The 27,702-nt window shown below is 37.3% G+C and overlaps 1 protein-coding gene across 6 annotated transcripts in view; it reads right to left on the bottom strand.

Annotated features, from left to right (window-relative positions):
- fto (FTO alpha-ketoglutarate dependent dioxygenase) overlaps positions 1-27,702 on the bottom strand; it is a 352,522-nt gene that overhangs the window by 264,834 nt on the left and 59,986 nt on the right. For all 6 annotated transcript variants that reach the window (XR_012101891.1, XM_073069994.1, XM_073069993.1 and 3 more), the window contains 4 exons: positions 24,838-24,915; positions 22,060-22,696; positions 20,437-20,586; positions 6,485-6,564 (listed from right to left, as the gene is read on the bottom strand). Coding sequence is in view for 5 of the 6 variants with exons in the window: in XM_073069994.1 (XP_072926095.1) it covers positions 6,485-6,564; positions 20,437-20,586; positions 22,060-22,696; positions 24,838-24,915 (945 nt within the window). In the remaining variant the exon portion in view is untranslated. The remainder of the gene's footprint in view (positions 1-6,484; positions 6,565-20,436; positions 20,587-22,059; positions 22,697-24,837; positions 24,916-27,702) is intronic.

The following is a 27,702-nucleotide window of genomic DNA, read 5'->3' on the forward strand; positions in this document are numbered from 1 at the left end:
GGGCTGCAATGTGAAATGTACTGCTCATACTAGTGCGGAATGAGGACAGGTAGATTAAAGACAATAACTGGAGAATCTAAACACAAGATGGAAGATTAGGTTCAGGTTTAATGAGATGATTTTACATTTTTGTTCAGTACAGGTCACAAAGCCATGTGAAGCCATTTGACTTACTAGATATAATGTGCACACTGTAAAGAAGTTGCTAAAAAGTTAAGACCAGATATGAAAAGATGACACAGAATTAAATGGATTTCATGATGAAAGAGTCATAGAAGGAAAACTCACATCCATCTGGAATACACAGATGGTGCTTTCAGAAAACCAATGCAGGTGCAGTGGGCCATGTGCTGTAACATTTTATAAAGAGTAAATGATTCCAACAATAGAAATATATTAAAGACATTTACACAATCTACAAGGTTCAATGACTCCTCTAAACTGCATAAAAGTTGTCCAATAGTTTGCTACACCATTGAAGTGCAAGACAATTGTAGCTATTGCTTGTTAGAGGACACATTCAAGTATTTATGCACTACACTATTTATTTATATTTTTTCCAACTTGTATTGCTTGTGATGAAATAAGTTTCATCAAGCTCTGCACTCCAGGTTCTCATATAAAAACTTGGATTGCTGGAAAAAATCAGAACATCAAAGGAACAGGCTCTGGGTTATGAGTGCATAACAACTCATTAAGACATAATTGAAATAGGGTATTGACACAGCATGGTGTTATCCCTCAGCAAATTAATTATAAAGTGTTAAAGTTCAAATAAAGTAACATTCAAGGTATCATACATATTTAAAAATCTTAGCTTAAATTTGAACAATCAAGATTACTTTGGTTGCAGTTCACACAGAAATCTGGTTAATTCTAACACCGACTAAAACAGCTTCCAGTTGGCAATCCATAAAAGAAAGCATTTATAACCATCATCAATTAACGTACTGGTATAGGAGTAGCTATGTATGAGATCGAGAATTAAAATCGAACTTCAACAAGCTATAAACTCTTTTTTTTAAAAAAAAGATAATTTATCAGGTTGGTACCAAGAACAAATGCTCTTAAGTAAAAAAAAGTGTTCTCAACTCTTATACTCATAATGTCTTTGGAAGTGGCACAAAATAATCACCATCACATTTAAAGTGAAAGGATCATTATACTATTTCAGTTTTCTCCACAAATTTCTAATGACCAGAATTAACATTTGGAGAACTATGCTGCAAGTTATTCTAACAATTTAACAGCAAAATTCTGCACTGTCAGCATTCCCGAGTCTTTCTCATCCTAATTGCAAAGTGATTTACTGAAGATGGGATATCACAAAGTCTATGGCTTCAGATCAAACAAAATCATGGACCCTCAGTTCTAAAAACAGTCTCTAACCTGAAATGTTAACTGTTTCTCTTCTCACAGATGTGGCCTGACCTGTTGGGTACAACCAGCAGTTTTGTTTTAGTCATGGACCCTCTACTAATCAACTATCACATCCCTCAATTGATGCTTTTTTGTTGACTATCAAAAGAAATAAATTATTTCCAGATTAGAGCTACAAAAAATAAATAAACCTGCATGAGGAAGCAATCTACATGACCTTCCCCCCCTCCCCCCATCCTCCACTCAGCTTCTCATTTGTAGGCATAAAGTATCAGTATATCATAACATTAGCAGGTAACTTCTCAGGTGTCCTTACATCATAACAAGATAGCTCACACTTCTCTTTCTTTAACCAGAATAAAACAAAAGTGTACTAAAGCAAATAGTACATGATGGCATCTTTCATAACATCATGAACTTTCAACAAACAGTGGTTTGCAGATGCAATAAATTTTGTAATATAGGAAATGCAACAGAACAATGGTGTACAGCAAGCTTTCACATACAGCAAGGTGAATGACCAGATAACCTGCTTCAATGACATAAATTGAGGGATAATCATTGATCATGATTCCAGGAAAATCCCCTGCTCTTTTTTTGAAGGAAAGCCATCAACAAGGTATATGTATGTGCATTGTAGGGGGAGGGAAGGAGGGACAAACTGGGTTTATCTTTGCTGTTGTTGTTTGTTTCTTGTTGTGTTCTGTGTTGTTCTACAGAGCATTGTGGGCATGCTGTGTGTGTGGTGACACTGACCCTAGTACATCCACAGGCATTTCACTGTATGTTTTGATGTACATGTGACAAATAAACTTGAGTCGTGAATCTTGAAAGGTTAAGTTAGGACCTCAGTTTAATGTCTCTTTCAAAGGTTAACCCCTCATTTACTCACTTTGGTAGAAAAAAATGCCGAGTATTCTTTGAAACATGAGAGACAAGGAAATGTCCTATTCAAAGAAACTTGGGTTTCCATGTATTTATCACAGAGCTAACTTGAAACTGCAGAAAGTAATTAGGAAGACAAATGGCACATCTGGTTTTTGTTCCTGGAAGTTTTGTGTAGAAATTTAAAGATATTTTCTACACTAATACCGGGGTTGTCCAGACTACATCTGGAGTATTGTACATGAGTCTTCTAATTTTAAAAAAATGTATTTGTTAAAGAGGGAGTGCAAAAAAAATTCACCAAATACTTCCCTGGGACTGAAGTTCATAGAGTTATAGAGTACTACAGAACAGAAACAGGCTCTTCATCCCATTTACTTCTTGCTAACCTGATCTTCTGTCTACTCCCAACTACCTGCACCCTGATCATATCTCTCCAAAATCTTCCCACTTATTCACTTATCCAAACTTCTCTTAAGCAGGGGGTCTCAACAATTTATGCTATGGACCCATGCCATTAAGCAATGGGTCCATGGACCCCAGGTTTCAAACAAACCTGTTATCTAATATTACCACTGGTGGCCCATTCCACATTCATACCACCCTCTGAATAAGGAAGTTTCCCTGCATATTCCCCCGAAGTATTTCACCTTTCACCCTAAAACTATCTCTAGTACTAGACTTCCCCAACTTGAGGAGAAAAAGCCTGCATGCATTTATCCAATCTGTTCTCTTAATAATTTTGTATACCTCTAAAAGATTTCCAGAGCTATTTCTTTTCACATATGGCAGCTCGGTCTGTCAAATCTGGAAAGATTGAATACGCTATATTTCTATTCACCAGATGTTATAAGGATGAAGGGTAAAATTATTAAAACAAAATTCTTAGAGAACTCAGTCAATTTGATATGGGGAGAGGTTTTTCATAGTGCAGTGTGCATTTGTAACCATACCAAGCATACATTAAAATTAAATACATCCAGTGAAGCTGCTATGGATCTCGCAAATGCCTTAATGTTTTCCACAGACCTACTTAACAACTTGCAACAAAAGAGGCTTCAAAAATGACTACAACACTGAGACGGGTCTGAGGTCCATCGTAATTAGCACCCACAAAAAACACTCTTGGTCTCTCTACCAGAAAGCACCAGACCTGATTTGTTGGAAATGACTGGGAGGTCCAGAAACTAACTACGGTAATTATAAACACAAGGTATTTTTGAGCTCACCCCTTAAAGAAAAATGAATAGCTCTGAAAGAAATTGAAAGGTGAGGTCCAAATCCCAAATTATCTAAGAATCTCTTTTACAGAACCAACCATTATTTTCTGTTAAGAGTCAGTTAAAAGAGAATTATTAGTAAATTACATGATGGTCAAAGAGGTCTGTTCTATATTATTTACAGGAACTAAATATGGTTTTTTTAATGTCGCTCTACTACACTAAATAGGTACAGGGCCTCAGGACTCACACACAAGATTCAGGAACAGTTACTACCCCTCAACCATCAGGCTTTTAGTCAAAGGAGGGTAACTTCACTCAACTTCACTTTCTCCATCTTTGAAATGCACCCACAACCAATGGATTCACTTTCAAGGAGACTTCATCTAATGTTCTTGATACTTATTGCTGATTTATTTGTTATTATTATTTCTTCCTTTTTCTATTTACACAGCTTGTTGTCTTTTCCACAGTGTTGGACGCCCAAGTTGGTGCAGTCTTTCATTGGTTGTGTTATGGTTGTTATTCTGTACATTTATTGAGTATGCCAACAAGAAAATGAATATCAGGGTTGGATATGGTGAAGTACATGTACTTTGATAATAAATTTACTTTGGACTTTAAAGTAGCATATTCAACTTGAAACTCAAGACAAAATATTTCCAGTTGAGGTTAAGAATTTAAGATTTTTATAATTGTAAATAAGCAAGCTCATTTGAAGATAGTTTGATTATTTTAAAAGTAACCACATTCTTGAACTTTGAATTTACCAGTTAAAACAGACTTGCAATATCATTCATAATATATATAAACTCTATTCAGTTCATTTTCCTGGCACTTAAATGTCAAAGCTGAGCACTAAATCTTCTTCAGTTATTTTGGTAAAATGATCCTGTGAAGAATTTATTTGATGCAAGTAAGTTGACCTCCATATTCACATCGAAATTATTTGAGGTTCACACTGGGGCCAATTTTAACTGTCTTTACTGGAGGTGGACTGCTGAGATTTGAAAATTTCAGTTGCTAATTAGCCTGTCAAATATATTGAACACTAGCTGGTGGTCAAACAGTATCTTTCTTTTGAAGACTTTTCCCCTCAAGTTGCTTCTATGTTCTTGTCAATGGAAGGGCTCAACTTGTCCTCTTGAGAACAATCATCCAGGCTGTACTTCCTATATGTGCTTTCTGATTCTTCTGCTTGGCCTGTAATTCATGATTGGAATTTCAGTTTCTAAGCAAGTGCATTCAAAGACAGCTGACCATTATCATTTATTTTAGAACCACCACAATAGTTAGCCTATTTTTCAAGGTGCAAGGCATAAATTTGGATTAGGTAAAAAGGGGACAAAGCACAACTTAGAGCATAACAGTGGGAGAGAACTTACAGCAAACTATGTTGGAACATTATCTTAAAGATAATTGTCTGAGATATTCCACCTGTCCCCCCCCCCCCCCCCCCCACTTTCTGGCAGTGTTTTGAATTAGTAAAAGACTACAAGTGAAGCACTGTGTAGTACTTGTAATAAAAAGGGAGTTGCCAAATTTGTGGTGCATCATGGTGAGAGGGGAAAAAAAACAAGTTATTAACATAGTTTGGACAGTCATGGCACAAGATTGAAGTGCATTCCACATATTAACAGCTAAAATTAGCAACCAATGAGGATGCCAGATGAAAGTAAGAGGAAGTTGATTCAATCCCCCAATCTGATGGCAGGGGAATTATGTACAAGTGTTGAGAAATACATGGAGGGGTTGCTATGGCAATTTAGCACAAGTAATCAGAGGTAGTAAGAAATTATATTCACCCTTCTTCTCGTGTCAGAGAACTGAAGCTCTGGAAACATTGCTGCAAGGTCTCTATGATTATTTACCAACCATTAGTGGGGCAAATAACAACCTTAATGTCTTTAATTCCATTAGAGGATCATTGTCATTGAATCACAAAGTCATGAAACTCTTGCCTGGGTCAGGCTGCAGCTGAAATTCACAGGGATTTACAACAAAACAAAGTTCATCTTGCTTTGAGAGGAGTAAATATGCTTTTATTTGACTCCAACAGAATCATACCACAGCATCAAGTCCTTTGAGCAACCATGTCTATGCCAACCATTAAGTATCCTTTCTACTAATCCCATTGCCCAGCACTTAGCTTTTATCCACTTCTACCAAGTGCTTACCAAGATACTTCTTAAAATGTTTTAAAATTCTCTGCTTCCATCAACCCTTCAACAATGCATTTCAGGCATCCAACATCCTCTGGGTGAAACAAAAAATTCCAGATCTCTTCTAAACTCCATCTCCTCATCTTAAGATTATGTTCCTGGTTTTATATAGCTGTTATGAGGAAACAGATCTTACTACCCATCCTATTTATGTCTTTAATAATTTTGTACACAACAGGCCACTTAATGATGCTCTTTATGAGGGATAATCAGAATGACTTAGCCCTCAAATTGAAAACATTGTATGGAAACCAAGCATCCCTTTTAATTGCTTGACACAGAAGCCATCCAAAAATTTAATTTAGCCTTTAGTTCTAGTTATCACACAATAAAATTTAATGTTATAAGCCAAATGGAAATGAATATTAAGGAACATTATTTTAATCTTGTCATAAATACATTAAGAATATTTTTCTATATCTCAGCTTTCTATCCTTCCTTTGGGTAGTTTAATCAAAAGTAGGGTATGTTAACATAGATTTAACAAATAGCTGATCTAGCTTTATTGGGTCACATGTTCAGTGACATACATATAAAATACAATAATTTAATCTTGAACAAAGCACCTGGGTATCAAAATAATCTTTTATTCAATTTTCAATTTATAGTGTATTGGGTCATAATATTTCATAGAGGGAAAATTCTTCAGAACTGCAGACTGTACAAGTACCTTTTAATATTCATATGCTGCACAACTCTGATAATTGTGTTACCAGGTTTAAAAAACATCAGTAATAGAGTACAATATACCAATTACATTTTAACGTGCAGTCTTACCTCTGCTACTCTGTGTGTAGAGCTGAATCGAGCCTGCATTCCAGACAGCACACAATGTTGATGGGTCATATTAAAATCATCTAAGAACAGATTATAAATCACAATCATATTCAATCCATGTAAAATATTGAACATGATATTTAATCTTTGAAGATAGAAAATTAGGTACTGTACAATGCACATGACCGACCAATCAAATAAGAGTTGTACTTCTTGATTCATACTTCAATATGTACCAGAACCTGTAGGATCAGTGATAGAAGGAAATAAGTTGAAAATGTTCAGAATTGGCTGCAGGCATGAAGTTAAAATAAGATGTTCAACTTTAAATTGATCCTTAATTTCATGACGGCAATTTATCAATTACACTGGACGACAACGATTTTGCTTCCTGAATACTTTTGGGTGTTTCTTATGGATTTTAGGCTGCTGATCATGAAAATAACTGTGAAATTAGCCGCTCTTGCAACATTGTTTTAAAATAGCCTATATTTGTTATTTCAATTCATTATTCAAGTCAATTAAAACATTGCCCACAACGAAAGCTGAAAAGTTTTCTATCTTGTCCCAGCATGCCTGGGCATGCGTAGGCAGGGCGGATGCATGGCAGGTCAGATTTTAGATAATCTAATTAAAGCAATTGTATTTTCAGTAGAATTTGTGAAAGCAAAATGTCTCAACTCTGATGCACCAACTGCAATACTTTGTTATATTTGTGGAAAGTACAAGCTTAAATCTCAAAGACTGGGCATGACTCCTCTTATTAAGAAAGCCTATGATCTCCATTTTGGATGTAAAATTGTTGACCAAGACAAAGCCTGGGCTCCTCATATTTGTTACGTAACATGCACTGTCGATCTTAATGCTTGATTCAGAGGCACCTGAAGTCAATGCCATTTTCTGTCCTGATGATACTGCGAGAGCAGGAGGATCATGTGACAGATAATTACAGTCTGTCTGACCAGTATGTCTGGTTTCTCTGCTATAAACAAGAAATCCACTGAATACCCCAATCTCCCTTCAGCCATAAGATCTGTACCACATGATGATAGCCTTTCAGTACCAAAGCCACCACAGACATGGAGTCCAGAGGAGGCAGATAAAGATGCTGTGATGCACAAGCCAGGAATGGAAAACAACACTGTACTGATACAGATTTTGAACCCCTTATGTTGAGTGAGCCTCATCAGGTAACTCAATCTGAGTTAAATAACCAGGTCAGAGACTTGGGTTTGTCAAAAGCAATGCAGAATTATTGGGTTCAAGACTGCAAGGATGGAATCTGCACTCACCAGGCACAAAAATTTCCATGAAGGATATCGATATTTGAGACAGATGTTTCCCAAAATAAATAATGCCAAGTTTAAGGAAGGTATTTTTGTTGGTCCACAAATCAAGTAGGTTAGCATTGACAGGTAATTCGAAGAACTTCCAGTGTGTCCAGAGAAAATTGCATGGAAACCATTCAAGGACTTGGTTGAAAATTTCCTTGGCAACTATTGAGCACTAAACTACATGTTGCTGGATGACAATATGCTTCAAGCATACAAAACCATGACGTGCAACATGTCACTAAAGATTCATTTTCTGCATTCCTATTTAGACTTTTTCCCTGCAAATCTTGGCACTGTCAGTAACGAGCATGGTGAAAGGTTTCACCAGGACATTGTGATCATGGAGAAACTGTATCAGAGAAACTGGAATCCATCAAAGCTGACTGATTATCATTGGACTCTTTAGTGAGAAGCCTCAGACACTGAGTACCAATGAAAATTATCAACAAAATATTTTAGCTTAGTTGAACTGTTGCAAGCATCAGCACCGTTTTGCAATTAAAAGCATTATAATTCAATAAAGGCTAATTTTGTATTCCTCTCAATTCCTACGTGATACAAATAGTCTGAAATTATATTTGTATTCAGCTTCAAGTGGTCTATCATAAACAAAAAAAAATTCTGAGGAAGCAACACCTCTGAAAAAATTTGCTATCCAGTGTTATCAGATTGTATAAAATAGGTTCTCAGTGTAATGCCCCGGTTCATATTTTTACTGTTATGCTGTATGTATTTCATTTAGCAGTTCTGTAAAAGCAGTCTGTTCTGTTTTCAGCTTGTTTGGGTGTTGAAGATAAGAGATAAGGAAAAATGTGTGTTATCCAATTAGGATGGTTGAATTAAGGGGAGGTTTCTCTGGTGACGGACACTAAGGTTGCGCTTGGGGCTTTTTTCTGAGAGGAGATGAAGAGGGAAGATCGGGATCGTGATTTGACAAAGCCAGGGGCGAGATCAATTGAGAATCAATAACTATGGAGAAACTTTGAGCTCCAACTTGTGCACATTTGACTGTTTCATTAAAATGGACCCTTTCTCTTTTCTTCTTTCTCTTTGCTACCACTTTAGTCAAATTAAATATAATCTTTTAATCGGACGTGGCGTACTGTCTTGTTATTTCGTGGCACTGATTTGTAACAGGGTAGCAAATTACACAGCATCCACACAAACAGGGGTTTGGGGTGGGAGAGTGCCTCAACCTCACGAGTTTGGTGCGGTCAGAGGTTGTCCTCCCTAGACTTATGCAGCCAAGGAAACCAGGTGGTTTCATCAGTTACAATGAAAATCTGGTAACAGGGCATTCCTGTATTCAGAAATATTCAGTGTAGTGAGGAAGAATGGTCCAGTACTTGTTTCTCTTTTTCCCTTACACTTCACACTTTCCACTGTGGCCATTTATAATTACAAGACAAAAACTTATTTATAGCACTGGTTTGCAGTTTTCAAATATTTCAGCTTTATTAATTATTATTAAAATATTGTCAGTATATTTTTATATACACTCTGGTTCCGTCAGCTGCGTAAGTTTAGGGAAGACACCCTCTGGCCCTGCTAAACGTGGGAGATTGAAGTCCAAGCCTCCCCAAATCCCCCTGCTTGTGTAGATGCTGTGTGATTTGTTACCCTGTTACAAATCAGTACCATGAAATAACAGTACACTGCATACAATTTAAAAAATTAACTTTATAATTTTTAATTTGACTAAAGGGTTAGTAAAGGAAAAACAAAAAAAAGGAAAGGGCCCATTTTAATTAAATAGTCTAATTGTGCATACATCAGAGCTCACGGTTTCCCCTTCGCCGATCCTCCTTCAATCTCCCCGAGCTTCACTGAATCCCACCTCACTCCGGGTCAACTTCTCCGACCTCTGCTCTCTTCTCACCTCTCAAAAGCCTCAAGCCCAACCTTAGTATCCCTCACCAGAGAAACCTCCCCTGTATCTGTTCATCCCCATTGGATGGCACACATTTCTATCTTTTATCTTCAATAGTAACCCAAACAAGCAACTTACACAGAGAACAGAAAAGCATAACAGAAAAAATATGAATCATGTCTGACCCCATTTGGAGTACTGTGCTTATTTCTGGTCACCTTACTACAGGAAGGATCTGGAAACTATAGAAAGGGTACAGAGAAGATTTACAAGGATGTTGCCTGGAGTGGGGAGCATACCCTATGAGAACAGGTTGAGTGAACTCAGCCTTTTCTCCTTGGAGTGACGGAAGATGAGAGGTGATGTGATAGAGGTGTATAAGATGATGAGAGGCATTGATTGTTTTCCCAGGGGTGAAATGCCTAACACGAGAGAGCACAGTTTTAAGGTGCTTGGAAGTAGGTACAGAGGAGATGTCAGGGACAAGTTGCTGTTGTTTTTTTTTACAGAGGGTGGTGAGTGCGTGGAATAGGCTGCTGGCGACAGCATTGCAGGCGGATATGATAGGGTCTTTTAAGAGACTTCTCAATAGGTACATGGTACATGGAGCTTAGAAAAATAGAGGGCTATGGGTAACATTAGGTGATCTCCAAAGCAAGTACATGTTCAGCACAGCATTGTGGGCCGAAGGGCCTCTATTGTGCTGTAGGTTTTCTATGTTTCTATGTGAACCAGGGTGTTACATATAAATAACTTAACTCCGCATCGAGAGCTGATGGAGATGTTGACAAGTTTATGTGACCTCTCTAACTTCCGTTAATGCCCCTCCTCCCCTTCTTACCCCATCCCTGACATATTTAGTTGTTTGTTTTTTTTCTCTCTCTCTGTTCATCACTCTGCCTGTTCTCCATCTCCCTCTGGTGATCCCCTCCCCCTTTCTTTCTCCCTAGGCCTCCCGTCCCATGATTCTTTCCCTTCTTCAGCTCTGTATCCCTTTTGCCAATCACTTTTCCAGCTTTTAACTTCATCCCACCCCCTCTGCTCTTCTCCTATCATTTCGCATTTCCCCCTCCCCCCTCCTACTTTCAAATCTCTTAGTATCTTTCCTTTCAGTTAGTCGTGACGAAGGGTCTCGGCCCGAAACGTCGACAGTGCTTCTCCTATAGATGCTGCCCGGCCTGCTGTGTTCCACCAGCATTTTGTGTGTGTTGTTATGTGATAGGCAGTTATTTTTCGATTGCACTTAGTATCTTCTACCAAATTTCAGTAAGTTAACATGATGCAAATTTGACTTTTTTTACATTCAGTATTAACAAACTATTACATGGGGCAAATGGGTTGTAATAATTAACATATGTATCAGGAATTCTAACTTTTATCTGGGGAAAACAGTTGTAAAACCGTTCACCTTGAGTTATCTAGCATTATTGAGAAAAAAATCTTTCTAACGTAGTACTGCCAAAATGGTGGTGTGCAGAGATACAACGGCTTCTTTGGCTCCCAACCATCTTGAATCTAATCCTAGTATCAAAACACATATTTGTCAAATAAACCATTGCTCTGGCATCTACACTTTCCCGTAATTCCTAAATTGCTATGTTCAGTTAGATATTAAATAAAATAACTTACAGGAAAATAACATAGCAAAGAAGGCAGCCAAGCTTCACTGTTTAGAAACAGGTACTACAGTCAAACACTTCCATTTGTTCTGAGGCATGATTCAGATTATACAATGATGTTTTAAATATAAACAGCTTAAGGGCCAATATAAAACCTACTAGAACTGAACATTATCGTATATTTGGGAAATTACAAATTATAACTTTAAAATTTCTGTATCAAAGTTAAAAGTTCAAAATAAATTTATTATCAAATTCATTACCATATTCTACCATCAGATTCATTTTTCTTGCAGGCATTCACAGTAAATACAAATGTAGAATCAATGAAAAGTTGCAAAGACAACCAATGTGCAAAATACAATAAACTGTGCAAATACAAAAAAAAATAATTATTTAAGCAGCAAGCAATATTGAGAACATGAGTTGTTAGAGTCCTTAAAAATGAGTTTATAGTTTGTGGAATCAGTTCAGTGGTGGGGTGAGTTACCTATCTATTCTTGTTCAACAGCCTGATGCTTGAGGGGCAATAACTGTTCCCAAACGTGGTCATGTGGGAATCGAGGCTCCCGTACTTCCTTCCTGATGATAGCAACAAGAAGAGAGCATGTCCTGGATGGTGGGGGTATTTTATGATAGATGCTGCTTATAACATAGTTGTGATACAAAATACATCTAAGACTATAAGATATAGAACAGAATTAGGTCTTTTGGCCCATTTAGTCTGCTCCGCCATATAATCAAGGTTGATCCATTTTCCCTCTCAGCCCCAATCTCCTGACTTCTCTACATATCCCTTCAAGCCCCGACTAATCAAGAATCTGTCATCCTCTGTCTTAAATATGCCCAATGACTTGTCCTCCACAGCCGCCCGTGGCAAAAAATTCCACAGATTCACCACCCTCTGGCTAAAAAAAGTCCTCATCTCCATTCTAAAGATGCCCCTCTATTCTGAGACTCCCCACCATAGGAAACATCTACTCCACATCCAGTCTATCAAGGCCTTTCAACATTCAATAGGTTTCAATGAGGTCACCACTCAGTCTTCTGAATTCCAGTGAGTTGAAGCCTAGAGCCATCAAACGCTTCTCATACGCTAAGCTTCTCAATACCAGAATAATTTTTGTGAACCTCCTTTGAACTTTCTCCAATGTCTTCACACCTTTTCTGAGATAAGGGGCCCAGAACTACTCAATATATTCTAAGTGAGGTCTCACCAATGCCTTATAAAGCCTCAACATTACATTCTTGCTTTTAGATCATAAGACCATAAAATATAGGAGCAGAAGTGGGCCATTCAGCACATCAAGTTTGCTCTGCCATTCAACCAGGGGCTGATACAATCCTTCCAGTCATCTCCACTCCCCTGCCTTCTCCCCATACCCTTTGATGCCCTGGCCAATTTAAATTCTAGTCCTCTCAAAATGAATGCTAACATCACATTTGCCTTCCTCACCACCAACTCAACCTGCAAATTAACCTTTAGGTAATCCTGCACGAGGACTCTCAAGTCCCTTTGCACTTCTGATATTTGATTTTTCCCTCCATTTAGAAAATAGTCTATTCTTTTATTTTTTCTACTAAAGTGCATTTTTTCTACCATACACTTCCTGAACTGTATTCCAGCTGCCATTTCTTTGCCCATTCTCCTAATCTGTCTAAGCCTTTCTGTCGCTTCTCTGTTTCCTCAAAACTAACTGCCCCCCACCTATCTTCGTATCACCCGCAAACTTGGCCACAAAGCCACCAATTCCAGGGTTATCCAAATCTTGACATATAATGTAAAACTAAGTGGTCCCAATATAGGCCTCTGTGGAATACCACCGGTCATCGGCAGCCAACCGGAAAAGGCTCCCTTTATTCCCACTTTTTGCCTCCTGCCAATCAGCCACTGCTCTATCTATGCTAGTATCTTTCCTGTAATATCATGGACTCTTGTTAAGTAGCCTCATCTGTGACACCTTGCAAACACCTTCTGAAAATCCAAGTACACAACATCAACCAATTCTCCCTTTTCTATCACGTTTGTTATTTCTTCAAAGAATTCCAACCAATTTGTCAGGCAAAATTTTCCCTACAATATTTCATTACATGCTGACTACGGCTTATTTTATCACATCTCCTAGTACTCCGAAACCACATTCTTAACAATCGACTCCATTGTCTGAACCACTGAGGTCAATCTAACTGGCCTATAGTTTCCTTTCTTTTGCATCTCTCCCTTCTTGAAGAGTGGAGTGTCACTCCACTCTTCAAGGGCAATACAGTTGTGACTAAAAAAGGAAACAAAATACAATAACTGGGAATTAGAGTTCATGATTGGAATAGTTCATTGTTTGTTTCTTCAAAATATATTCTCCAATTGCCAGCTTTATTAAATACCTAAATACCCATCTGTTCGAAAGTCTCTATGTGCTGATTTAACACTTTGAATTTAAAGATTAAACATAATTAAGATACTGACATTTACTTGAAAATGTATTTTACTGTGTAGTTCTGAATTTAATTTGAAAAGAATTTTCACCATTTTTACCCCAAAAAACCTTCAATGGTGATATCAGCAAAAATGATCATTGCCCATTGACGTCACTAAGCACATGCCTGTGTGTGTAATGTTTTATTAAATAGATTAGTATTACATAGTTAAAAATTGACTGTGCATTGACCCAGTGTGTAAACCCAGTGTGTAAATTACCCTGGACAACTTTTGGCAAATACTTAATTATTCAATGGTGTTAGAAATATTTCAAAAAGTGATTGCTTCAGGTGTCTGTTGACTTAGAATGAAAATTAAGGGTAGCAAATTTGAAGAGAATTCTCCAGTGTCACTCTCAGTTGAATTAGTCAGAAAAAAAGTCAAAATAGAGATGAAGCACATGAGAAGGAGATATGTCCTATTGCCAAATAAATAACAGCCTGGAAAGTATTATTACATATTTTAAAAGTTCACTTCTGGAACATGAGACCCAATGGTTTACAGCTGTAATATTAAGTACAAGTTTATATTTAGTTACTTCTATCTTTGAATTTAAATTTTCAATTAGTCATAAAGGTGAACAAGGACTAATAGAACCACAGACAAATAAACATAGCATCTGAATCACGAGCATGAGAAAATCTGTAGAAGCTGGAAATCCAAAGCAACACACACAAAATGCTGGAGGAACTCAGCAGGTCAGAAATAGTCAATGTTTCAGACCGAGGCCCTTCATCAGGACTAGAAAGAAAGAGGTCAGAGTAAGAAGGTGGGGGGAAGGTAGGAAGTAGTACAAGGCGATAGGTGATAGAGGAGACCGGGACTGGGAAGTTGATTGGTGAAAGTGATAAAGGGATGGAGAAGCGGTTATCTGAGAGGAGAGGACAGAAGACCGTAGAAGAAAGGGAAGTGGAAGAGTAACAAAGGGAAATAAGGTGGGGGGGACAGGAATGGGGAATGGTGAAAGGGGAGGAAATACAGTAAGCAGAAGTTCAAGAAATCAATGTTCATGCCATCAAGTTGGTGGCACCCAGACAGAATACAAGGTGTTGCTCCTCCAAAATAAGTGTGGCCTCATCAGGTTGAGATTCATTCATAACTAAAGAGTCATTAATGATGATCTTGTGCAATAAGCTCCAAGCATACAAGACACATCAATTCAATGTTGTCAGATTAGATTCTGATCTTGATGACCAGCCTTCTTTGTGAATGCATTTTTGTCAAGAGCTTAAAATATTGTTTTTTGTTCATTATCATATCAATTTATTTTAGGAACAGCAAATTTATATATTTCAGGGGTAGCATGGCAGCATAGAAGTTAGTCAGATCAATGAGGGTGATATACAAAATAAAAGTTGAACTTGATTAACAGTGGTATATTGAAACAGGTTGAAAGAAAATAAGCCACACACTGCAGATGGCTGGATGTGTGTCTCAGCCCCTCCTTGCTTGACTCTTGTTGGCAGCCACATCTACCTATATTCAAAGTATATATTAGTGGAAACCGTATTATCTAGAGAGTTAAAACTGTAGATTTATTTGATTTGGTCTGCAAAGGTAGATTATTCATCATCAGATGAGGATGCACATGTTTACAATTTGCCATAACGCTCTCTAGATTTAAAAGCTGGGCAATATTTCATTACAAAAATGCAGTTTTAGCAGACTACAGTAAAAAAAATAAACCTCATTGGATTATAAAATCATGCTAAGATCCCAAGCTAAATTACATTAAAGATCTATATCGAAACTATGTTTGCCAAACAAGGATATAGTTCCTCCAAAAGAAGATTTGGCTGTTCACAGGATCAAGTGAGGTAAATAAATATTTAAGTCATAATGCTTGACAAAGAATCAAGTTATTTCTCTCAGTACCAAGTAAATATTTCATCTTATAATTGTACAACTTATAAATAACCTGTTGGAAACCAGTGATGCTACAGATGATGTACAAACTCAGTGGTTAAAATGTTAATCATGGCTGTTGAGAAATTAAGGCATTGTTTAAAACTGGCTGGCACTGAAATTTTAAGTATTCCTGGCATGGATAAAAAGCACGTCTTCAACAAAGTGGGAAAACTAGAATGTCAAAGTCTGCTGACTCGATAGGCTCTCTTAGATTGTAATACCTCTTCAAATGCATTCTCTCTGGATTAAATCTGCCACTTTTATGCTCAGTTTATCAAAGCCTCTAAGCTTTCCTGCAGTCTGGTGCCTTTCTTCTTTGTCAACTTTGCGGTCACCATTTTTTTCCTATCATCTGCCAACATTGTAATCCCAGACTCCACCCTTATATACACAGTTCCTTCTGCCATTACAAAATTATCCATTCAATTTAGTCAAACAGGACCTCTCTTAACAAATCCACACTATTTCTGTTAATCTATGCCTTTCTAATTGAAGGATCATGCAATACTTTGGATTTGATTCCAATGATTTCTCACCTTTAAAATTAAAATAATAGACTAGCAATGACTGAAAAATGATACTTAATAAGGCCCATTAAATAAATGGGGTGATCTATTTGCTTCATCATCTTAACATTCCTCAATGGAATTTGTTTTGAATTACTGTGGCAAAAAGATAACACAGATATAATAGCCTAAATGGCCTCCTCTATGCTACAAGCATCTATGGTCCTATGGGCTTAGTTTTTGTAAATGTAATCTTTTCAGCAGATGTTACATGTTAGGAAAAGTTTCTAATTTGAATCAAAAATTATATGACATTCAGGAGTTATAATTATTCTTCAATAAAATCAATTTACAGTGTAGAAAGTGTGTGGAATGCAGTGTGAAAGTCATTTAAGGCAAGTTGGGTTATTAACCACAGTGAATTGCTTATAGTGAGATATTTGATAGGAATTTATAATTTTTTAAGTTCTAACTATTGCAAATAGATGAAAAAACTTGTTTGGTTTTGACGGCGCCAAAGGCAAATTTTGAAATCGCCTCCAGACTTTTCTTCTTAAACATACTTATTAGTTTCTAGCAGCGTATCAATATTCATTGAAATAATCTATTCAAATTGCTTCCATATTGGCACCATCAAACCTTTCATGAAACTCAAATTTAATTGGCTAACGTTGTTAAAATTTGGTAACACTGCAATTTTCATATTTCGACAAATACAATTGACTGGATTTGCAACAGTTATAATTCAAAAAAATCAATTCATAGCACTTAAAAAAATTATTTAGACATGTAGCATAGTAACAGGCTATTTCAGCTCAAGGAGCCTGCAATGCCCAATTATACCTATGTGACCAATTAGACTACCAACGCATACTTCTTTGGAATGTGAGAGTAAACTAGAGCACCCAGAGGAAACCCACATGGTCATGAGGACAACATACAAACCCTTACAGACAGCAGCAGAATTGAACCCAGGTCCCTGGCACTGTAATAGCATTGCGCTAATGACTACACTACTGTGCTACCCAAAATTAGATTGGTGGAAGTCAGGGAAAAGGTACATGTCCCTTCAACATTTCCATGTGACAGACTGCTATTTATTATCAATGGTTTAGGAATGAGATTTTAAAATAATTAAGCACAGTTCAAATTTGGGGTGGTGGAGGGGTGAAGCATTTAACCTCTAAAAACAGATGCATCACGAAGACCATTGGTAAAATTCTTATTGTTTTGCCCCACACTTTTAAAGATGGTGGGTCAACTGGGACAGGTGTGTTAGCATGGAGATACGGCTTCTTATTCTTATACAAAATTATAAGTTTTATCACTGCTCTGCCAATTCCCACACTACTTTCACTTTCATCTGGGTCATCTGACTTTTGCCATCCTTCCCTAGACAATCTCCACTTCCCGGGTTAGATCCACAGACGCCTTGCTTCTTGTAAAGACTCGATATCATTCTCAGGATAAGTATCTTTTGTTATGCCGTTGGCCCCCTCCTTTGTGAAAATCGCAAGAACTCTAGTTAAGGGGGGGTCAGCTGACCCAAAAGAGAGACGTGCGGAAGACCACGTTCTCTCAAGAAGCAGACTAACGGTGACTTCGATTATCGTCTCATGGAAACCACGTGAAAAGCCCTCGGGCAAAGTGGGCTGGTTAAGAGAAAGATCGCATTACCTGCAACTTGATTGATACCTGCGATCCCGTGAAGAAGTATAAAGGCGGGTCTGAGGGGAGGACCCTCAGATGCACCCAGCAGACGCACCCAGGAGACACGAGATCGATTCCCGTGGGAGCGGGACGCCATTTTGAAGGAAGCCACGTACGCTAGATTCCGACTTTGAATCTGTGGCTAAAACCAACGAAAGACTGCTTTTAAAATAACAACGGGGAAGTCTGCTCCCCTGATTCCAAGGATTTGCTCTGCCAAGACGACGGGCAAGTGTGCATCTTTTCTAAATTATAAAGGAAAAAGCCTGCAAACTTCTGAGTGACTCTTAAGACTTCCGTTGGACTCAGTATTACCCCCCCCCTAGACAACTGTAGAGCTTATTTCTGATTGATTATGGTTACACCGGTGTTTTAGATTGAGTTTTGACGATTTGAATGTTTTGTATTAACCATACGTTTGTGCCCTTGTTGAATAAAACGTTTGAAAATAGTAGCATCCGACTCAGCTGATCCATCTATCTTTGCTGGTAAGTTACCTGGTTACGGGGTTTTCGTAACACTTTATTAAGCTTACCTAAGTAACATTCTTCTTCAGAAACTTTTTTCCTTCCTTCAGTCCTATTTATCAACCTATAAACACAGAACTACACATTTTCATAACTCTCATCTTTTAAAACATCTCAGCCCAGTACAAGCTTTAAACATAAGCATCCAATTAACCTCTTTGCAAATACCACAATGTGTGACTCCCTTTTTCCTTACAAACACTCACAGTTTTCCACACGAAAATCAATTAATTCTCACTTTTCCGACTTCCCTCACTTCCCCATTTTTTCCTTCTAGTTGTTATCTCCAATGCACATTGAGCATCTCTGTTACATTTGGCTTTAATCCCCTTGTCAGCAATCTTTAAATCCTATGCACAACACCTCCACTCTCCTAAGCTCAACCTTTCCCATACATGGCCACTCTCGTGATCTCAACTATTCCATGTGTTCTCCACAACTTCCAATTTCATTTGTCACCTTTACCGCTATCCCTACAAACTTGGCATTTATTCCTCAGCTGCTTTCTTGCCAGCTAGTCTAACCAAAACAATAATTTGTTAGACCGGTAACATGTTGAGAAAACCCAGAAGACATATTGCATTTCATTTCATAAGGCATCCTGAAGTGCACACTTCCAAGTTTCCTGTACGAATATCCTTTGTCTCTATTCTTCATGGACAAGAATCACCCAAATGAGACTGAGTCAATCCAAAATGGTAATAAATGCCCTGATCCATTACAATTGGCATGTAACACACACACACACACACACACACACACATCAGGAACATCTCTCAATCATGGAACTATGTGGGAAATCATAAATTAGGAAAGAAAAGTATGTGTTTATTAAACTTTGTTTTAGACTACAAATGTAGTACGTATCGTTTGTTATACTGTTTATTTAAATCAACTAGGTATCCCATTTGCTTATGATCCCTAAATAGTACATATTTGCCTTTTTCCTCTCTATAATTATTTTCTTTGTTAAAATCACAGCAAAGTTCAAGACCCAACAAAAATTTATTTAAAGCATATTGATACATTGAAGTAGACTGGAGGCTGATACTTGAGAGCATAAGTGTCTCCGTGACAAGGTCATAGACAAGGTAAACATGTAGTCATTACTCTGTTATCACTTCTAAAACTCTGTGTTGGTTTCCTCTCTAACGGGCTGAATTTCAATATAGCAAGAAAAGATGAAGCATCATTGTTTAGGAGAGGACAATATTCACATTTTCTAGCACTGAATCTATAGCAACCCTATTTAACTAGACTTCTGGGCACAAACCTTTAAACCTTTCACACACCTTCTTAGTGTGTTGTGAATTTATGGCTCACACTGAACAACTCATGTATCAGACACACTGGAACCTGCATCTGAGACAGCAAGACCTAGTGCACACTTCCTCTGCAGACCAATATTTTATTGTTAATTAAGTGAAACAGTTTCCCTTTTATAAAAAAAAGTACCAAGTTCAAATTACCATTTGTTTCAAAGCAAAACGTATACCTATGGTAAGGCACAGTGGGGCCCAACTACACATATTGAACGAGAATACTCATATCAAACTGCTTCATTCTAGTTAGATGAATGATTATCAATATTAGTACAAAGTGCTAACATATTTTTACTGAAGGTACTTACATAGGTAAATGTGAGTTATAATAGAATTTAGACTACTTGATAGCGACGAAGAAAACATTACCCAAAACATGATCAGAAAGATTACAATTTATTCATAAACAATGCAAATTCCTGTTATATTTCTTGAACTGTAAAAGGCTCCTAACCACTGCCTGCTGTTGTCTTTTTATGACAATGGTTTGGATATCAGAAGCTGCAAAGTGTACATGTAAATACATATCACAAGTAATTCCCATATATTTTAAAAGAAAAATAGGATTAGAATGCCTGTAGACCTTATTAAGGCAATATTTGAATTACTTGACCTCACCACCTACAGTAATTCATGGAAACCAGGAAAGCTATATAGGTAGAGTGCTAAAAAACAGTTACCAAGCATGAAGTAACAGTCGCCAGGGTATAGTGGCAGTGTCAGCCCTGGTGTTGCAATGTCCCAGGCTATTTTTAGGCCAACATGCCAGAGTGTTGGATCTCTGCCCTTAACTGAGCTCTTGTTGCTTTGATCCGATGCAGGTCCTAAATCTGTAAAGGAAAAAAGGCAAGAGTTGAATGTAACTGATTTATTAGAACCTCAAAATTCTCAGCAAAGTATATGTCCCCTTTAAAGAAAAATCACATATTCAGAAGCAGATTAAATGTAGCAGGCTAATGAATTTAGTTGGTGCTAAAAATGATTAGGAATTTCGTACATTGAAGAAACCTCACATCAGTAAGCCTGACTCTCTAATATATTTACTGTAATCTGTCAAATGATTCAGTTATGCTCAACTGTAAATAAAAACATAATGAAAAGCCCCAATTGGTTTTAGAACAAATGCAGCCTTGGATTCTCAAACTTGGTTTTAGAGCATACAAATAAAAATAAAATGCCTCACAAAGCCAAGTATCATAATGGATTTTATTTAGAGTTCACGTTTCTAAAACTTGGAACTTTATTTCACAATAGTATTAAAGAAAATCTACAAACAAGACTGATCTGAAGGCACTGTAACATAATAGAGCATAACAAGTACACCAAGAATTCTCTGTGGACTAACTACAATGTCTGTTCCACAGAACTTCTCTAACTTCTGGCAGACATAATCTAACTGCAACACTGTTCCCAATATGGCACCAATAAAATACAGAACTACAATCAAAAAGAGTAATTTCAATCAAGATTTCCTGGGGCTTCCTAATAAATCCAACACCTTTGGAATGTGCTCGTTAAAATGAGTTTTTTTTTGTTTTTTTTCCCCAACTAGTTTTATCGTTAAAACCTGAAGTTCAAGCAGAGCACACAGATTAGGCCTTTAAAAGCTCTTGTAATTACAAACAACAAAGAAGCTACATTATTATGATTTTGAAGATAAAATAAAAACAAAACTATATTCTATTGATTAATTTACATGTAAAATACACCAGAGCATTTGTTAAAGATGTGCTTGTAATGTCTGGGTTTCTTCAATTCCTGTTGAAGGAAGCATATTACAAATAATAGTAAAAACTGAACGAAGTACTTCTGTTCAAAGCTAACCCCAGTAGTATCTTGAAAGCAAAGTATAAGGTAATAAAATCAGCATGCAGCAACAGTTAGTTCATTTTTGACAAATCACTCCAATAGAGACGATGATGTCAATGACAATAAAAACATTTATATGAGTTGAGATGTGCACCTGAGGGACCCAGCAATGAATTCTTTTGCTAAACATTTTAAATTCTTGGCATTAAACCAGTTAGGTTATTACAGTTCACACAATCATTGCATGCATAGAGAATATGTATAGGGCAACTTATGTAAACAAAATGGATTCCATAAAATATGGAAACACGTATGCCCACACGTGTCGATTTAACATTTCTGACGCACTTTAAAACAATTAGCAAACAGTAAATCTAAATTAGTTTACAAGTTTGCAGGTGTGCAGCCTCTGTGTGTGAAGCAAGCTTCAGGGGCAGGAAACATTAAAACAGCAAGTAGTAACTTGGTAATTCTCCACTCCTTTCCATACATACCTTCACAGCTGTAGTTATACACTGCAACAGTTGACCGTTCCACCAGGTTCTCATCATGATGCCAACTCACAGCCATCTTTCCCATTCCAAAGTAAGGTTCCTCTTTTAAGTACGTCATTTTTGAAGGGTCCATGTAGTTCAGAAGAGCCACATTAAAAGAAGTTCCATTTTTTAGCACAGTACCAGCACTGCTTTGTTGATTGCAATGAACTCCTTTCACACTGTCAGAGCCCTCAGATGAAGAAGTTGGCTTCTCCAGAAATCCCATTTCTTCATCAGCAGCTGAATGACGATTCAATAAAATCTTCATTGCTTCCTCATGTAAGTATTCATTAAGATCTTTAATAGCTTGGCAGGCTTTACCTATTTCATCGTTGCTGTACATCACCTCAGCACCATGGGTAGGCCAAGGGATTGCAAACAGCCTCGTATCTAAGTAACGGTACGTGTGACCTGGGTTTCCTATAAGTAGTCGATATACTGGTGTAAGGACATCTTTGCCTTTTATTTGAACAAGATCTTGTGCAAAACATTTGTAATCTCGCAGAGCTGTCAATCCTTGATGAACTTTTTGATGAATTTCCGCAGGTACATTGCTGGCTTGGCTCAAGTGTAATTTGGAATATTTAGCCTTTAACTAAAAAGAGAAAACATGTTTTCAATTACACTTTTCTATTTATGTACATCTTCCAAATGTTTTTCCCCATATCACAAGTTTCTCTTTATAACTATTAAAAATGCAAGATTTAGATCTGTAGTACAGATTCCAGTAAGTATGGATTCCAATTCTTATTCAGTGAGTGGTGTGAAACAATAATTCACTAATGGTACATTTGGTCAATTAATGACAGCAGAGATGACAAAGTGTTCATTAATCTATCACTTTCATGTTTGAAATTTACCTCCAGAAAAATGTTCAAAATAATCATATCCTGTGACACTTTCAGAACTTTTTTTTGTAAAAATTGCAAAAAAAAAGTGCTTATACTGGAAATTCTAAATACAGAGGGAAATTACTGGAACATCTATTCAGAGTAGGCATCATCAATGGGAGAAAAATAAACTTAGCTTCTTTGTGCAATAATCTTTCATTTGTTTTAACAACTAGACATTGATCTGAAACAAATAAAAACAGAAAATGCGAGAAATACTCAGAAGTCAGGGCAGGTTACATGTTGAGAGAGCTAGCCGCTGTATTTTTGCTTCTATGAGTCAAAAGTTGAGCAACATGCCACTCCACTCATTGGAAGTGTTGTCTGAAATCCTCACTAGCAATGTGAAAACATAATTTTTCTTGTATACTGTACAAGAAGCACTACTGTTGCATTTCACTAAACTAAGCATGCCTTTTCACTTGTGATTATTTGTAATTGTCTACCTCATTCCAAATCTGTAGAAGCTCCATCTTTAAATATATTTAAGGAAGAAATTGAAAGATTTTTGGATACCAGGTGAATTAAATAATTAGGAACTGCTTGGGAAGGTACCTTTGATGAAGAAACATTAGTCTAATCACATATTGTGGCCTAATAACACGACAATTTATAAACCAAATAATCAAAGGTCCTAAGAATGAACTCACTGAGCAATACTTAAAGGACAGGTGCTTTATATCAGATTCAGATTCAGTTTATTGTCATTCAGAAACCACAAATGCAATGCAGTTAAAAAATGAGACAACGTTCCTCCAGAATGATATCACAAAAGCAAATGACAAAACAGACTACACCAGAAAATCCACATAACGTTTGGCAATCCCCAATCCAAACTACACCAGAAAATCCACATAACGGTTGGCAATCCCCTATCCAGAGTCTGGAGAGGCTGCTCCTTCAACACTAACAAAAAGTGTATAGTTTGGGTGTCTAGTTTAGACTTCCAGTCTTTTGAATATTCAAAGGGCTTTTGCAAGTTTGGATATGTTACCACTGTAATTACGTCATTTAAAAAAATTTACACGATTACATTCCAAATGTTAAAGGGAGTGATTATTGCAATTGGAAGTGTAATTTATTGCTTATTGCTATCTTTGAGTTGAAAAAAGTACAAAACATTGTGTCAGGAGAGTGAAATTCCACTGGATTCTCTTGGGCTTGCTTTCTCTCCTGGAGGTTTGCTGTGTGAATAAAGGCTTTTCTATTTCCCAGTTACAGCTTCTGTGTCGGCTTAGTATTATTCAGTCACAAGAAGGAGCACAGCCTTCCCCACTACTGACTGCTATACAGGAGGTGTATCTCAAAAAGGTGACATCATTAAGGATCACCACATCCAAGTTATGCCCATTTCTCACTGTTACAATTAGGCAAGAGGTACAGAGGGCAAGTCCAGTGGCACCAGGTTCAAGAATAGCTACTTCTCTACAAAAATCAGGTTGTTGAACCTAGCTGTGTATCTCTAACCCTAACTCAGCAGTGGAACACTTGCTCTACAATGGAAGAATCTGTGTCTTTTCCACTAAGGCTGTGTTTTGCACAGACTTTGTTCCTCACTCTTCACTTGCCTAGCTTGCATAAAAGTTATGTATAATTAATATTGTGTGTTGTCTGTACCTATGTTGTGACACTGCAGTTTTTCATTGTGCCTGTTTTTCATTTTTCATTTTCATTTTTCACCAAACATGACAATAAACTCTACCTGACTTGCCATTCAAGATTTATTGAATGTGAACTTAAAAGGGTGGTTTTTAACATCATAAACTCATTCTGTGTGGTAATAGCTATTGAAAAATGGTGGAAATTTTGCAAGCGTTGTTTATGATAATCAAGTATGTTAGCATACCAGCTGCTCAAATTCCACATCTTCAGGTGTTAAATATGGAAGCTTTCGGTCTTCAATCTCTTTTAGTAGCTTCTGCCTCTGTTCAAAAAAGGGAAATAGTGAAATTAATTTTAAAATAAAACAGTAGAGTATATTACTGCTTTTTGTCATTCATATTGCCAAATGGCTCTCACCACCTATCAAAATTAAAGTTTCATAATCAGTATGGTTCTGAAGGATCTAAGTTTGATAGAGTCTAAAAAAGGTAAGTTAGAACTGTGATGGATAATAGACAAGCACTTCTGATCTATCAGTCGCAATGTAGGCTGAAAGCTGATTTGGTGTTGCTGCTCATTTTAAATATAGTCTATTAACAGAGTTGACTGTACTTCCTTAGAAGGTTGGCGTCATTCAATGTTTGTAGTGAGATGCTGAAGATGTTCTATAGGTCAGTTGTGGAGAGCGCCCTCTTCTTTGTGGTGGCGTGTTGGGGAGGCAGCATTAAGAAGAGGGACGCCTCACGTCTTAATAAGCTGGTAAGGAAGGCGGGCTCTGTCGTGGGCATAGAACTGGAGAGTATAACATCGGTAGCAGAGCGAAGGGCGCTGACTAGGCTGCGGTCAATCATGGAAAACCCTCAACATCCTCTGCATAGCACCATCCAGAGACAGAGAATCAGCTTCAGCGGCAGGTTGCTATCGATGCAATGCTCCTCAGATAGGATGAAGAGATCATTACTCCCCAATGCCATTCGGCTTTACAATTCAACCGCCAGGGGTAAGATATGTTAAAGTGCCGGGGTTAGGACTGAGCTTAAGTTACCATTCAATGTATTTTAGTAAACTATTTAAGAACTTTTTAAAAGCTATTTATTAATGCTTTTTGAGAGGGTGATTTTAGATGCATATCATATTTATACTGAGTTAAGTATTGTATGTAATTAGTTTTGCTACAATAAGTGTATGGGACATTGGAAAAAATGTTGAATTTCCCCATGGGGATGAATAAAGTATTTATCTATCTTCTGCTGCAGATACACTTCTGTTAATTGGCTGTTCAAATGAACAGGAATAATCAATAATTTCACAACTGATTCCGATCACGGAAAAGATCGGTGAATACTACAAGTAGCATGATTCGCAGACATTATATTGATGGCCTTGAATGGACAAGTCCCAAAGTAGGAAAGTTGTCATATTTCTGTAAAGGACCAAGAGCAATCCATAGATATATTGAAGTGACAGCAGATAACTGCCGGATGTCAACAACAGTAATGGTGCCCAAAGAACCCATTTGTAGTTAACGAACCTGTAAATAAGGGAGAATGGTTAGGACCTTCAAGTGGTCAGATAAATGCCATGAGAACAAACACTAGCTAAATACTTCAGAAGTAGAATCCTCCTCCGTAGCTGAAAAATCTAACATGTTTTTAGCTGAAAAAAATAACACATCCAGTCAGAAGCTTTCTGCATCACAAGAAAGTCAATATGTTATATGGACAGATAGTGACTCGCTTCTGGAGCTTGAAATAGACCTACAGAACAAAAAACAAATATCTTCCCTCCCACTTCAAGTGCCTTTGGTGTTACATGTCCACAGCATACCTGGACTGTTATCAGCCAAGATGATACAGTCCTCAGCAAACTGCAATTGTTCTTCCTTTTTCTTCACCTGTTCATTTTCTTGCTTCTCAAAGGCTTCCCATATGGGCAAGAGTTTCTCTGCACTGATATCTCTTACAGAACAATGCAAAACAAATTGCAACAGTTTACAAATGACTTCATGTGTATACTTGGCTTCTGACACACTATAGGTCCTTGGTAGCCAACAATGTCACTTACACAGCTTTACTTTCCATTTATTGAAATGCAGTTATCTGACTCAATTTCCCCTTGTGGAAGTTTAAATAGGAAGATTGTTTCCTTAATGGCTTACTGTTATGTACCTGTGAGTATCCTGTGACTGTCACATGACCATGATGTAATTGAGGCTCTGCTGGGCATGATGTAATGGTCTTGTGATGGTGGAGTGACGTGATTTTCCCGCCAGTGAGAGGGCATGTGATAGTTTTTTTTCCAACAGGGTATAAAAGGAGAACCCCTCCCTGTGACACAGATGAGTTTTCGTGACTTAAGTCGTCAGTGATTCCGTTCTGCTGCGTATTTGATTTTATGACGCAGTTTCGTTTTAAAAGTGGAGATTTAATTTCTACTGTAAGAATCATTGGGCCAGCAGTTCTGAAAATCACTGCCAGTTAAAGTCCAGTCAGAAAGTGAAGATTTATTGAAGTTCAGGAAGCCGAAGAATCGAGGAAAGTTGGTGTTGTCGGCTGTAAAGCAGGTTTGACCTTATTTAATCTTCGTACAAGGAATTAGTAACTTGTGTCCAAGATAGCTCCTGCATTTCTGAAAGCATAAAGAGTTGGATGCAGAGTTTTGCCAAGGAAAGGTCAGTGCCCTTAAGCCATTTTATTTCCTTCAATCGTAAATCCCTCAGCAAAGCATACTTCGGTTGGGATCAGCAGTAACGTCACGAAAGAGAATTTATTACTTCAAGGAAAGTCTCTCCTAACTGACTGTAAATCATTTTGGACTTTTTTTCAATACTTCTTTAAAGAACTGAGTTTGCATTTCTCGCTTTAAGAACTGTTCGGGCTGCCGTATCGCAGCCGACTTCCGGTTAAGTTAGTTGTTTGTTTACTTTTGGGTTCTTTTTTTAGCAGTGTTTAAAAAATGTTTTATTTGTTATAAAAAAAACCTGTCTCAATTATATATTCATTGTTGCTGGATCATAACACTTACTAAGACACAAACATTTGCCAAGATATTTTCTCTGCAAGTTTTTAAGTTCTGCTCAGTCTCCCAGTTATGCCAGATTTCAGTAGAA

The sequence above is a fragment of the Hemitrygon akajei genome, chromosome 17, assembly GCF_048418815.1.
Source record: "Hemitrygon akajei chromosome 17, sHemAka1.3, whole genome shotgun sequence".
Taxonomy (NCBI): domain Eukaryota; kingdom Metazoa; phylum Chordata; class Chondrichthyes; order Myliobatiformes; family Dasyatidae; genus Hemitrygon; species Hemitrygon akajei.